General features: G+C 31.3%; 1 protein-coding gene across 2 annotated transcripts in view; it reads left to right on the forward strand.

Moving 5' to 3' along the window:
* Positions 1–15,976, forward strand: part of LOC143239677 (uncharacterized) — a 42,873-nt gene that overhangs the window by 2,242 nt on the left and 24,655 nt on the right. For both annotated transcript variants that reach the window (XR_013021304.1, XM_076481032.1), the window contains exon 2: positions 3,610–4,511. Coding sequence is in view for 1 of the 2 variants with exons in the window: in XM_076481032.1 (XP_076337147.1) it covers positions 3,642–4,511 (870 nt within the window). In the remaining variant the exon portion in view is untranslated. The remainder of the gene's footprint in view (positions 1–3,609; positions 4,512–15,976) is intronic.

Here is a 15,976-nt window from a genome sequence, read left to right on the forward strand (position 1 = left end):
TGACCAAATGGATTGAACATGGCCTAATTGTTAGTTTGCCACACTGGATATTTCACCTCCTGTTACTGGAGGAAAATAAGCACGCTTTGCACTTGGGGCTGTGAGCATGTTATAAGGGTGATTGTTAAATTCTGTACTTAGAAAACATACAAAAATTAATGGTGAAGTAATGATTATCTTAAAAAGAAAATGTTTAAAATTTCTAGTTTTTCAGAAGTAAGTGTATAGAGACAAGTTTGAAGGGCCAAATGGTCCTTTGTCATCTATGGCCAATACTGTCATAATACTCAAATAAGTATTTATTTTTGCTTAAACTTTTGTTGGGCAAATGTTAGATAACGGCATTTATTAAGAAAAATAGAATTGTGTTACTAAGCCTGTATTATCTACTAAATATGTGTAGAAAATATCAGTTGAAAGTTCATCATTGACATGAGTTTCTATTTAATGTGAGACTTTTTTTTTCTAAATTCATTTTACCCAGTAATTTTATTGACATGTAAAGGATTTGCTTAGAAATACAGATTACTTTTGCAGATTTCTCACTTTTTTGTGGCTGAATTTGATTTTGAGTGATAGTATTGTATGATCCTTTATTTTTTAAGTACTAATAGTGAAAAATTTGTTTTAAATAAGTTAATTTGTTTTAATCAGTTATATGTGTAGGTTTTAGAGAAAATAGAACTGGTAATTAATTTATCAATATTCTCCAAAAGTAATGATTGTAAGCATTGTTAATTAACATCAATCTTTGACTTAAACGTTTAGTTAGGATTCTGTTTTTAATATTTATGTTTATCAATTTTGTTGTTTTGGAATTTTATGGTTGAAGCTTTGAAAGAAAATCTTTTGAAACCAGCAGTAGTTTCACTCTTTTGTTGTTATTAACATCTATTCCCAGTCAAGCTCTTTAGGAGATTTGGAAAATTATCTTGTTTAAATAATATAAAAAAATCAATTACATATAAATATTGTTTACACCTGTTAATGTCATATCAAAAAACTGATTAATAAAAATTACAGTAAAACTGATTAATGCATGAAAATAATCAATTAATCAAAATTAGTGTTTCCATTTGTTTAGTTCTTGTGTGAATAAGGAATTAGTTAAGTGTAACTGATTAATGATCATTAATGAGTTGGAAAATCCACTAACTGCTCAGCTATACTTTTTTTTTTTTAGGATGATGTTTTAGAACAACATGGGACTTGTTGATCCATCTTGGCTGTCCCATTCTCTAACTAAACTAAAAACTATTAAATAAATCCATTAGAAAAAAATCTTAAAGCCAGTCCTTCTCATTCATGTACATATTGAGCTTTTGCTAAAATTCACTTAAATTTATTGTCTTCACAGTATCCAAAGGCAATCCATTCATAAGGTCAACCACCCTTTTTTTAAAGCAAATTTCATTTTCCTAGCTGAATATCACTCCTGCCTTATCAAAATTTGTTTCTATTCCTTAGTCCTACTCTTCTCACTGATAAATATGAAAAAGATGATCCATTAACACTACTAATTCCTTTTACAATTTTAAACATCTCAACTGGATCCCCTCTAAACCTTCATTTTTCAAGAGAAAATAATTTTAGAGATTGTAACCTCTCATCGTATGGCAACTTCTTCATCTCAGGTACCATTCTAGTAATGCTTTTCTGAACACTTTCTCACAATTCACTGTTTGTTCTAAGGTAATGAGCCCAAGACTGAATGCAATATTCCAAATGTGGCCTAACCTGTATAATCAAAGTATAACCTCTTTAGACTTGTATTCAGTATTTCTATAGATACAGCACAAAATCCTGTTTGCTCTACCACCAGCAACAGTGCACTGCTTGGATGGCTTTAGAGACTGTTTGACTGTTATACCAAGATCTCTCTTTTTCATAAACTTGTTAAGGTTATTCTCATCCATATTATAATCTACATGCATTATCTTGCATTTATTATAATTAAACCCATCTTTCATATCTTTGTTGAACTCACTAAATGGTCTAAATCCTTTTATAAATCAACAGCATCCTTTTTGCAGCTTCTAACACCCAAGACCTTAATATTATCTGTAAATTTAAGTAATTAATTGACTATTCATTTATGTCTGCTATTGACAGAAATGAAAAAGAACAAAGGTCTTAAAACTGAATACTGGGGTAACCCCACTTGTAACGTTAGTTCACTCTGGCTGAATTCTAATGGTAACTGCCTTTTACTTTTGTCCATCCAGCTACTCTTATGTCTGATATCCTAATTTAACCCCCACACTGATAGAAATGCTTTTTTTTACAAGCCTTATATGTGGCACCTTGTTAAATGTTTTCTGAAAATCTGGATATATTAAACCAAAACCTTTTCCTCATCTATATATGCAGTACAATTTTCAAAAAGTACAAAAAAGGTAAGATTTTTTGATAGCGAAACTATATTGACTATCCAGTAAAATTCTAAAATTTGTGAAATGGCTTTGCAAAGTCTTTCAACAGATTTTCCAAAACTTTTCCCACAACCGGTGCAAGACCAATGGGTCATTAATTACTGAGAGACTTTTAATCATTGTGGTACTTGCCTGCTATTTAAGGACTGACAAAAAATAGTAGTAAATGGCTCACATATTCAATGTTTAACCTTTAGAACCCTTGGGGAAATATCATCTGGTCCAGGTATGTTCTTGTTTTCTTACCCCCCCCCTTATTTTGTTTTAACCATTTCATAATTAATGCAGTCATCTTGTTTCTATTTATCAGCTGTTCAAGATGTGGAATACTGCTTAAATCTTTACTAGTAAAAACTGAAAAAAAAAAACAGCAATCTCAATCATCAGATATTAACTTTCCTTTATCATCTCTCAAGGGTCCTATACCATTCTAATATTTTGTTTATCCTTAATGTATTTTAAAAAATCCTTACTGTTAATTTTTACATTTTTAGCCAACATTTTCAAATACATTCTTTTTGATCTCCTAATTTCAGTTTTCACCAACTTTATTGATATTCTGTAATCTTCTAATTTTCTCTCATTCCAGTCAATTTAAATTTCTTATATTTACAATGCTTTTCTTTGTTTATATATCTTAAACTATTTGTGAGCCGATCTGTTTTTTGTTTTTTTTTACTATTGCAGCTACCCTTTTCTTTAACCCTGTATTTCAAAGAAACTTCTGTTATGAAAATCAACTTCAGTTAACCATGCTATTCCCTTTATATCATACTCCTTCTTCCTTACCAGTGCTCTGAAGTCATCTGTTTTATTTATTATACTTACAGTATAATAATTAATCCTATGCTTATAACTACTTGTGTACTTATTATCTGTACCAGACTTCCCCTGTCTGTTATTTAGTCTACATATAATTTTTCTTGGCCAGCATCATCATCTAGTACTAGTTTAAAACTTTCCTAACAACTGAGATAGTTATTTTGTTTTCTTTTATCTTTAGTTTTGCAGTAGTAACAACTATCTTGAAGTTAGCCTTTTGCTAAAATATCTTATGATTGCTTTGTTTACAAATTTTGAGTTTTTCCAGGGAATGGTTTATTAAAATGAGGCAAAAAGAAAAATTAAAGGAAAATTTTTTGGGGGGAATTTTGTTTACAAGGACAGTTTTTTGCAGGATTGTGATAACTGTGGGAAGAAGAATTCAGGATGGGTTCTCAACAATTCTGCTTACGTTGGAGTAATCATAACAGCAACATGCTAGCAATGTTTGAAGGGTTGCTTTGTAACGAGGCTCTCGTGGATGTGACTTTGGCCTGTGAAGATGATAGTTTAAAAGCTCACAAAATGGTGTTATCTGCATGTAGCCCATTCTTTCAAAGTCTCTTCATTGATAACCCATGCAAGCACCCAATTGTAATTTTGAAAGATGTGAAGTATTCTGAGCTTAAGAGTATCATTGATTTTATGTATCGAGGGGAAGTTCATGTTTCCCAGGAGCATTTATCATCTTTGCTGAAAACTGCAAGGTTTTTAAAAGTGAAAGGTCTTGTGGAAGTTACATCCAGTAATCGTTATATGAATTTTCAAAAGCAAAAAATGTCAGGACATCAGGAAAAGCAACTGCAAGAGGTGGACTCAATGACTGAGTCTCTAGAGCCTGTTCCATCACAGTCACTGAGAATTTTAAACAGTTATTCAACTTTTCAGGCTCATCCTCAGTCTGGTAAAATTGCTGTTCAGAAGGTTAAAAAGAAGCGAGGTAGACGACGTAAAACTGATCCTTCTTTCTCAGTTAGTACTAGTAATTTCAGAGATAGTACTGGGAAACCCCAATCAGATGTTTATGCTAAACACCCTAGAGAAGATAGCACTGAAATTAATAGTACAGTCCCAAGAATAACTCGACCAAGGCGTAATGCTAAGAAAACATCCCTGGACTCTCAGAATTTTACAGACACATCTATAACTGATAGTTCTGAGAATGAAGAACAAACTGCTGCAGATTGGAATAATCGGAGTCAAATTTATTCTGAGAGAGCTCATACACAAGATTATGAGAGAAGAGGAATTACTGGGGTAAGTAATTTATTTATTTTTTGGTATGAGACTTTAGAAATTTACAATGTAACTTGATGCTTAAGTCCATTTATGTGTTTTCATGTATTGTTTAAAAACGTATTTAATGTAAAGGTAAAAATTTTAAATGTTTTATTGAATAGGATGCTAATCATGTTACGCTCTGTCCTTGTACTCCTGAAACTGGATTGAAGCATCAAAATATTAGAAGTTGTAGTATTACTAAATATCATGTTTGATAACTAAAGCATTCTACACTTTAAAAATTATTATTTTTTCTTTTAATTAACTATGAGACAGTATCTAAACTGAAGCCATTAGCTGCTTGAGTTGCTGGTGGATTAGTAACAAAAAAGTAATGTATTGAAACACTTCTTGAAAGCAGGAGTGATCAACCTTTTTAACAGTTGTACCAACTTTACCTTTTGAATTCAGTGGTTTCACTGACTGACTGACACTTCAATAGAAGTGGAGAGGATAGGTTACAACAGTCACATTAATAGTTATTACAAAGTGAATTAAAAAATTTATAACCTAATGTTATTTTTATAACATTTAATGTACTTGCATAAATTTCAAGCATCATTTTTGCTATATGCCACAACTCGTGATATTTTTTAAACTGGTATACTGTATATTTATTTTTCCTGCATGTCCTGGATTTACCACCTCTGATTTTATGTGTTGATTTTATTTATCATCAATGTTGTGGCTGCACTTCAGCATACAAAATAATGAAAATGATCTGTGTAACAAGTTCACAGAATGTTTTAGCTTTTAATTCCAACCATATTTCAAGAATTATTTAATGTTTTGAAGTATGTGCTAATAGATTGTGAATATGGAGAAGCCTTTTTCATTTTATCACTTGATTCCAGTAGGGAGAGTAGAAGTCTTGTGGCATGTATAAAGATAAAGTATGGATACAGGGGGCAGTAATAAATGAGAATAATTAATCTTGTGAAAGGAGGGAAGTACCTACCGGAAGTTCGTTTTCAGTATCAGAAAATTATAACACCCATGGAATCTTACTTGTAGACCTTTGAACCACCTCCAGTAATTCACTTTCCTTACTTACATAAGTAGACCTAAATTTTAAACGAGACACTAGTAGCAACTTATATAGAGTAAATTGCCACTTTCAACTTGTAATTGATATGTCTATAAATACTCCATAAAGTTATTCCATTTATAGTAATTATAATACGTCACTGTATGGATGACTTATCCACAACTGTGCTGCTTTTGAATATATTCCCATTTGTATTATACGTGACCTGAAGTATGATAACCCACATGCATTGCATTGCATTTATTTTAAAGGTCATTTGCCAGATATTTGTTTAACTTAGTTTCTTCAGTATGTCTGTAAATATTTAAGAGTTTAATGTCAACAGCAAACTACTAATTTCAGAGGATAAAATATCTGGGTTTGCATTGCATTTTGTAAAGCAAAACAACCCCATTTGCAAAACACTTTCTTTTCTTAAATTGGCTTGCAAATCATTCCTTTCTCTTGTATATTGTCTTCAAGACCTCCAACAGCACAGTGAAAGTGCTCTAACATTTCAGTTTGATATACCAAATCCAAAGCTGACGTTCATTTGTTGGACATTCTCACCAAACAGCACATAAACTTGTTCTGTTTGGTGTCATTAGAATGTGCCTGGTTGGCACTTGCAGCCTAATGAAACTAGACTGGACTTGCATATGTACAGTACATGAACTGCACATTTAGCTAGTTATGACCTCTCTCAATATGTGGCCATTTTTGCATGTGTAGTTTTAATACTATATCTTTTAATACACTGTTTATCTTCACAAAATTTGTCAGACATTTGTGTATAAAAAATAAGTTTTTAATGAAGTATTGTTACTAAAGTTTTTTTGTGAATGTGTCAAGTCCAAATGCAAAATGATTTTCATGTTAAGATTAAAAACACATTTTTCATCTCAGAAACATCATATCTTTAATATAATCTCAGTAACTTCCAAAATACATTTCAGATGTTTTTTTTCAGCAAAAGTATATCTGTCATTTTCTCTATAATTATATATGAGGTGGTCAATTTAACCAAGCTAGTAACCACCAAAAAATTGAAATATATTTGGATTATTCTTTTTCTTTTCTAGAATGAATGTATATTTAAATTTTATTCCTTTATTGCATTTTAACTCATGTTTAACAACTAGTACCATTTTCAACATTATAAGTTGTAAATCACTTGAAGAAAGTGCAACCCACATTACCCATGAACTACTCCAAGCTGCTTGTGTGTGTGCCTTATGAGATTATTTTATTATTTGTTACTTAATCTAAAGATTAATCTGTTTTTATATTTTAATGGCTTTTATAATAGTAAAGAATACACATGAAAAACAAGAATTGAAGAAATAAAGTACTTACCTGGGTGTTTTTGGTTTTTTGTCTACTTGGTGACACCTGACCCTACTTTCTTTTGTACTAATGGTAGTAGTGTATTAAATAAATTCTGTTTGTTATTTGGTGCATTATGGAATTAGAGTAATAACATCTGTAGAAAAGACAGTGTTGCATAACTATGACACTTTTCTTACATAAAACAAGATATGTTATTTGATAGATGAAAATCTTGGCTTTCTATTGGTTAAAAATAATGTAGCATTAAGTGTAAGAGTGAATTATTGACCAATCCTGAAAGAGTATGTGACAGGTGGGTGTGACAAGAGGGGTCTGATTTTCGTTTTGATGGCTCTGTAACCAAACAAAATTGAAGGCTACAAGAGTTGTGTCTTATCTCGGATATGGCAATATTATAATTACATAAGAAATTTATGTTAAATTTCATACTACTTGGAAGTGTGGTAAGTAAATTAGAGAATAGGTGGTGCCCAGAGAAAAAGCCATATTTCTCACACTAGGAAAAATTTGGGACATATTTTTTCAATATTGCAGTACAAAATTACAGACTTAAAACTTGTATTAAAATGTGGATTATTATCTATGGCTTTATACTATAGCAATTAATATAATGTGAACAAACAAAAAGTAGTTTAATTAAATTTTGAATGTAACACACTATAAACCTCATGACGTGCACAATAAAAGTTTTCTGTGATAAGAGAGGTAATTACTGCTGAAAACTCACTAGAAATTTTCTTCAAAAATCCAAAGAGACCAAGATGTGAAGTCTTGCCCCCTTAAAAACTATTATCAAAACTATATTGATTTGGAAAATAATTTGTCGCAACCTTGTTCATTTGCAATATCTTCAAGTCCCTTCTTTTTCTGGTTAATAGATTGTTGTATTATTTTGTGACAGCTGAGGTGTCTGTTATTTATTGCAGTTTTGAATTTATACTTATGTACCAGGAACTATTTTGTTCATGAAATTTTATGTATGGTACAATTAAATATTGAGTTTTGAAGCCAAATAAGTGTTATTAGAATAAAAGCATGCCATTTAATTTTTTTTCATTAGTGGTCTTTGCAAAGAGCTAAGACTTTTAGTGCTAGATTTGGTTGCCATTATATGTTAAAAAGATACTAAGCAGTGTTTGTGAATTGCTAATCAATTTTAATATTAGTTAGCAGTTTCTGCTAATCAAATCCACCAAACTGTTTAATTCCATCAATTTTAAACTTATCAATACCATTAGCATCAATTAAGAAGAAAAAAGGCCCAATCAGAAGCTTCTGATGCCTTCTCTAATAACAAGCTTGTACTTCTGTTTTGTTGCAACATTTTTACCCAGCTGTTGCAGAATACAGCCTGTTCTCATATTCTTGTGGGCACTGTAGTACTTCTATCAAATTGAGGGTCATATATCATGTTCAGTGGGAGTGTTATTGCTCATTCAAACATCAGAAGTGTTGGAGAACCATTACTAATTGAGTGTTGTTCAGTTAGGGGCTACACTAGCATGGTGTATGGTAGGTGCTTATTCCAATAATGTTGGTAAAGGATAACAAATTAACAACCATATGTGTGATAGTCTGTGTTTCTCTTTCAGCCAAACCATTATTGAAAATGATAGTTTGAAGTGTATATTTTCATCGATCACAACACAATTGTGTATAGCTAGCTGTTAAAGTTCTCATTCAGTTATGTGAAGATGTGATATATGTACAATGGAATATGCTAACATGTCTTTCAAAACGTAAGCCTTGGTCCACTTGGTGGAGCATTTAGCAATTACCAGCATATATTAATTACCTCTTTATTTTATGGCAGAGGACCAGTTATATCTAGGATGATTCTTTTGATGGAAAAACTTCAAATCTCAGATGGTCTATTATGTGACTTTTTTTTCTTTTCGATAGTATTTTGGTAAGAATGTCACAGAAAAACTGCTTTTGTATTTTTGCAGTATTGCATGACAATTCTTTATATCCTCCATTCCTTACAGTATGTAAATCCTAACATATTTCTAGTGTGAGTTCTTAGGATTGCTAATTACATCACAGTTTTGCTACTCTATGTTCATGATTAATAACAATGGTACAACATGGCATTCTGTAATGTTAACAACAAACTATATAATTGTCAGATGACATGCACATCAGTACAATTGTAGCTAATTGGTGACAGGCTTATCATGCTGAAAGGAATAGTTTGCACCATTATTTTAATGTTAGCTTATTCTTTGTTTGATTGAGACAGTGTTGTGTTAACTCCCAAATAGAAACAGAAGAAATATCTGTTAAATTTAACACTGGGTGTTATTTTATTCATCAAAGGTCAGGCATATCTGAGCAGTCCATTTGTTGGGCTCTGAATCGAAATATTTCACTCCTCACTTTTAGCTGTGTATGCATTACACAAGTGACAGTTGGTCCTGTTATTTGGTTTGAAAGAGCTGCTGAAAGTCAACTTGGTGGGTGCTTTTGACAAGACATCTTCTATATGGTCAGTTCGAAATTAGAGAGGACAGTATCTGAATTCAAAAGGTCTTACTTGGCCTACGTATACATAATGTGCTATTTATGCTGAAAAGTTCCACTTTCCCATTCATTATGTTGCTGTACTGCTTAGTCCATCAACAATTTTAAGCTGAAAAACTCAAGGTAGGAATAAATAATTCAGGTGCAAGAATTTAACCATGAAAAATAATTACATCCTCCAAATGTAAAGTATGTAGTTTGGATATAAAAAGAACTTTATTTAATTCAATCACTCTTGTTTTATAGCCATTGTTTGTAATTTTCTGACTCAGTGATGGTGTATATATATCTCTATAGTTGTACTTTTTAAGGATTCTGGTTTTCTCCTCACTAAAGTCGGAGAAGTCTTTCAGACTGAAATTTGGCCATACATGATGTTCATGGCAGATTGCATGTAGAAATTAGTTAAGTACCACTAAAAGTACAATATAAGGGTCACTTGTAGTACAAATTGGAAAAGTAAATAGGAACAAACTTTTCCTGCACACTCACACACATTGTTGGACACATTTCTGTAGAATTTTACTATGTACTTATAAAATGGCACCTATAAAAAGGGTCAATTTTATAACTGTGAAATTCTATTCTAGGGAAAAGCATTTCATTAGTAAGTGATATATAAACAGTATTTCAGGTTAAATGCTTTTTAGCAGTTAAATTCGGGCAGAATGGTCCAGAACAACTTTTTTCTTGAGGATTCACGTCTTCAACATTCTTGGTCGTCTTTGGAAGGTGTTAGAATAGACCACAAAAGGGAGTTACACAGGTTTTAAGTTACTGGTTTAACCACTGATAATTTCATTGTTTGTTTGTTGCATTTCACACCAAGCGACTCGAGGGATATCTGTGCTTGTTGCTTCTGTAAATTTGAAGTTATAGACTAGAGGAGAGGCAGCTGGTAAACACCATCCACTGACAATCCTTAAGCTACTCTTTTATCAAGAACTATTAGGATTGATCATAAGATTATAATGTCCTCAAGGGACAAGCATGTTTTGTTAGAGGATTCAAACCCCCTATTTGTCTTTTTTTAAATTTATCAAAACTGATAGCCTCAAACATGTACCCATCTCTTTCGTAAAATGTTTATATTTAAACGGAGTTAAAAGTAGTGCTAATTTCTGCTTTGTGTATAAAACTCATTTTTGTTATATTTTTAACTTTATAACTGTTTTATGCAAGTATTTTTCAAATGCATTTTGTTTATATTTACTATTACATTCTTTATTAATGAAATTCTATTTTGATTTGTTTGTTATCATGTGTGTAAGCACAGAAATACACAATGGTTATCTGCAGTATACCCATTGGGAGTGTTAGAATTTTAGCGTTATAAGCTTTCAAGTTTATTGTTGAGAACCAGCCAGGGGTTTCCAGTTTGGTTTGATTGTTTTAAGCATAGCCTTGTTGGGCTATCTACTGTCTCCACATGAATTGAACACTAGATTCTTCTGTTTTTAAAATATTCTAGAAATTATCAAAGTTTTTATAATGGTATTTACTGTTTAATGTAAATCATGTTTTAGTTGTCTAAATAATACTTGAGGATTTTTCTTTCTTAATTCTTAGGTAATGCAAGAAAATTCAATTCACATAATTGCAGATGTGGTTATTAAGTAATGATCTAATTGCAGAACATGCTGTTTTCTTTGTATATGTTTTTATAGTGGTTTTAAAAAGATATTTTCTATGTGATGTGAACATTGAAGTATTGGTATTTATGTGTAAGAACAAGAAAACAAGTGTTGTGTGTTAGCTCTTTTCCGAACCCTGTTCACTAACTTGTTATATTTTTTTATAGTAAATGGACCAAAATTTCATTTAGTACTCTGAGTGAAACCTAACTAGTGACTTGCACAACATATCCATGGATCATTCAGTATTGTAATCAATATAACATACATACACATACTCTGTCCTGTGTTCGTTGTGGACTGAGGATTTGCGAAGTTTAACAGTGCAAATAAGGGCTTTATTCAAATTTTAACACTTCTGTTATAAGGATATGATATTGTCACAGCATTTGATATTGCTGATTAACTTTATTGAACTGATGAACCAAGAACATACGAGCATATGTAATGGACATGAATATATGTGTGTATATGTTGCCAAGTGAGTATGGTAAAAATAAGTCATACATTTTCAAATTAAGGATAAACAAATGCTGTTGAGTGAAAAACAGTTGAGGACTTTGTGGGCATTGAATTACATCAGTATGATACAATTGATGGAATACTTCACACCAGATGTTTTGTCATTAAATTTGGGTATAAAACCAAAGTAAATCACAATTTCTCACTGTAGCTCTATGGACATTGTTGAAACTCTAGTATATGAGTATCTTTGGCCCAATTATGCCTAACACACAGAACACCCATTTATTACCAGATAAATGAGATCTCTCTTTGGTTTAAACTAGAGCTTTCTTCTTAGGGTAACTAATGATATTATGTTCACTGACAAATTGGCCATTATCAGTAACCTGAGGAACTGTAGTTAAATGGTATGTACTCATAGTATTATCCTTGTTAATATCTTCCACACACACAACCTGTTGGTTTTACCTAGACTGTGTGTAATCATATTGTTATTTGTGTGTAACAACTTCTATGTGTGCCTACACACATAATGCAAAATACTGTTGGTTTTACCTAGATAATGTGTTATCATATTCTTATCCTTGTTCATCACCTTCCATGTGTGCTTACACACACATATACAGCTTAAAATTCTTTTACTTTTATCACTTGACTGATGTCACAAAAGCTTAAGAGCTGTATAAACCAGTGTCAGAAAAATGTATAACTTATGTATGTAATGATAACCCTTATGTATAACCTTATTCTTAACATTATAAAGTTCATCTGCTTGTCCAAATAATAATAATGTCCTTGGTAGTGTCAGCCAAACCTGAGATTATTATATTATCTTAAAACGTAATCAGTTTCCTCAATGTTTATCCATGTGATTAAATGAGGAATTTAAAAGGACCAGCTCAGATCTTGGATGCACTTTTGTAACATTAGTTCTCCTAAATTCCTTTAATAATAACATCGTGCTTCCTCCCACCTAATCAGTCTTCAAGCTGTTTAACTAACTTATCCTATATTCTTCCTGAAAAGTTCCTTTTGTTTTTGGAAAATATTTGCTGAATTTATATATGAAGGTATTTAATATGTATGCTAATATTGCTTGATTTGTAGGTATGTAAAATTGGTTTTAAGTACATGTGTGTATTGTTCTTTTAATCAGCTTAAGATTTACTCTAGATTTTATTTTCTGTTGTATTTTTAGTGTAGGTGTAAGTTTTTGTTGGTGGAGGATTATGTCATATTCAAAATTCTGAGTCATTAAATTCTTAACTTGTATATGGACTTAGTCTGTATTAATTTGTAATAAAAGCTAGTATTTATAGCTCCATTAACCATTCTGTGATCAGATAGTAAATGGTCAGTATACATGAAACACTTACTCTAATGCTGTCAGTTATAGTCACTTTTAAAAAGTTTTATATTCATTTAGATTATTTGCTTTTGTTTTCTCTAGAAAATAGTTGTTAAACTTTAAGATACAAATATTCTTAACATTTCATTCACTTAACATTTTATAGTCATTCTGTGTCTGTTATTGTAAAAGGTTTTTCTTTGGCAGATTTTTTAAAATTATTCAACAATAATAATAATAATAATAATAATAAAAAGCCATCACAAATTAGAAAATCCAGTTCATTTAGTGAAAGCAAAAGCATTTTATTTATTCACCTACAAGTTTCACTAGTTAACTAATGTTCACAGTACTACAGTAGACATGAGCACTTCAGTCTCACATAATTTTCTCCCTTCCTTGTATCCTTAGTATATCATTGAAACACAAACTGGAGATTCATAAAACTGAAGTAACAGCAACTGAATATCAAACTTAGTCTCAGTAATCATTCTGTTCCTAAACTTTAAGGAATGTTCTAGCCATTAAAACTATATTTATTAGTAGGTGTAAAAACTCCCTAAATAAAAGCAATAATAGGAACATCTAAATTAAAAAGAAATTAAACATAAGTTGCACTCATCTCTAAGCTGTAGTTGAGAATATAAACATCAAGCTGGCAGAGGATTTACCCAGGCAAGTACTTGATAAGGTTTACAGTACTTAGTATAGTTAAAGTTTCAACTGTAATAAATTTTTTATCTGCAGATAACCTTGTATTTTTGTGAATGTGTGTTAGTTTTTCATATGATTATTTAAAAACACAATTGATACACATAAGAAGTCTCAAATAATTAGTAATAGCAACTACTTTGGCAGTTTATTAAATATTAACCATACAAATTGTTGTCACAGAATAATGTAGAATAAGGCAAAAATATTGTACTATACACTAGTGTTGTGGTTATGAGTTGTTTGCTTTACACAGAGTATTGCACCTTGTTTTCATGCTTTCATATCATTTATTAGTGTGTAGTTGTGGAATATTGTTCCAGTTGTTGTATATATATATATATATTTCATTGTCTTTTAACCTTTTCAGTTTTTACATAAGCTTACATATTCTCAAGTACTCTCTCTCTCTGGAACTTTATACAGGCAAAGTGATTGTTGTGATTCACTAGCCTCTTTACTATTAAAAACAGTATTTCACTGCATTTTTTGAATGCTTGGGATCATTTTTTTGGAGAATATTAATCCCCACCCGATCATTGATTTTATATATATATATATCATGAAGTATCAGGATTTACGTACACCTTTCAGTAGTCAGATCATCAACACTATTGGCTCAGATATGGCTCCAAACTTGTTTTGATACCCAACCATGCTTCACTGTTAGTGTTATACATTGACTGTGATATTGTTTTTCTCTCCGATACAAAATAAACTGTTACTGATTGTTGATGAACTGTTTGAACTTGGATTTATCTGTAAAGACCATACTTGTCTAGCTTTACTCTTTACATTGTTTGAGCTTTGATTACATCTTTTTATTAGTGTTTTTTGAGCAGCTATACATTGAGACATCATGGTAATCTATATCTTATTTTAAGGTCACTTGTAAGATCTGTATTTGAACATCATATATCTCATGAAAAATAGACCCTGAGATATTTAACATTACTTTTCAGTAGTGTTGGTTTTTTCTTCTATTTTTAATAACTTTAAGAGTAAAAGCAAATTAGAATATGCTATATGTCAATCATACAATATATACCAACAAGACCTTTCACCCAATATCAGGCCTCATCAGGCTGGCTAGGACATGACAGATGCAATATTATTCTAGAAATGTGGAATCCTGTGATAATATTTCATGTGGAGTATCCTTAAACAGCCAAAACCTTCATTTCTGCATGTGTTATATCATTCGTGGAAGCTATGATTGAAGTCATTACTACTGGGCATGGTATGATTGCCTGTACTTTTATAGATTGTATACTGGTGTGGCAGTTTTGATTGGTCAGATAACAAATAACCAAACTGTGAATATGGGACATATTGTCACTTGGTAAAATAATGACATGATTGTAGTATTTGTCTTTTTATATGCATTTAATTCACTGTTTCTCTAATTACTTCCAAATTTTATAAATATATTAAGAACCAAAAGGGATTTAATTTGTAGTTTTAATTTCATTTAGAGAAAAATTATTGCTAAAAAAAAAACTATGTAGGGCTGGCTACTGAACTTAAGAAAAGGAACCAAACAAGATCGGAGTGGAAGTATACAAATCACTTCGTTAGCTAAATTGTCTGGACTTTATATGGAGAATAAAATCCCTGCACTACTGGATTCTCCACATTACCTGTTGAAAGTTTGATGTTTGAATAGAATCTTAAGTTTCATCATTATATCTTTCCTTTAGTTTTCTTCAAAGTTGCTCCTCGTAAAAGTATTTGTAGGTTTTTGCTACCTTATGTTAGGGCAAATTTTTGCTAGTTTCTGTTAGTGCAAATTTTCACACTCCTCTAGCCTTGATACTCCAACTTATCCTTACATATGATTATAAAGTAACCCTCCACCAGTTGTAGTGCAACACTTCCCCTATTGTAATTAGTGCCCTCTCTAATTTTATAGCTGTTTAATTACTTCTCAGTTGGAAGTTTTACAACCTAAATGCGTTTTTGTTCATGGTTTGATTAACTTATCCACAAGTTTTTATATTTTTCATGAAGATTTAGTTTATTTTATTTATCTTACCCTCTATTGTCATTGTGAGAGCTATGACTGCAACTGCTATTACTGCTACAACAGATTTACTGATTATTGGCCCATATTGTGGTCACTCTCATACATTTGAGGTTGACCAATTTCATGCAACATTCAGAGTCATATGATGATTATCTTTTCATTCCTGTTCAGGGGTTCATTGTTTGTAAAGATGAGGATTTGGACAGCCTTTTTCACCCTCCTGATTATGCCTGTCAGTTGCATATTGTTTTGGAGAAATTGTTCAAACCTTCCCTTTTTGTGAAATTTATTAATCAGTTATGTTTTTATCTCCTGTTTCCTGTTATTCCACTCCTACCCTTCTTGAAGAAGAGTCAT

This window comes from Tachypleus tridentatus, chromosome 13 (assembly GCF_004210375.1).
Source record: "Tachypleus tridentatus isolate NWPU-2018 chromosome 13, ASM421037v1, whole genome shotgun sequence".
NCBI classification, from domain to species: domain Eukaryota; kingdom Metazoa; phylum Arthropoda; class Merostomata; order Xiphosura; family Limulidae; genus Tachypleus; species Tachypleus tridentatus.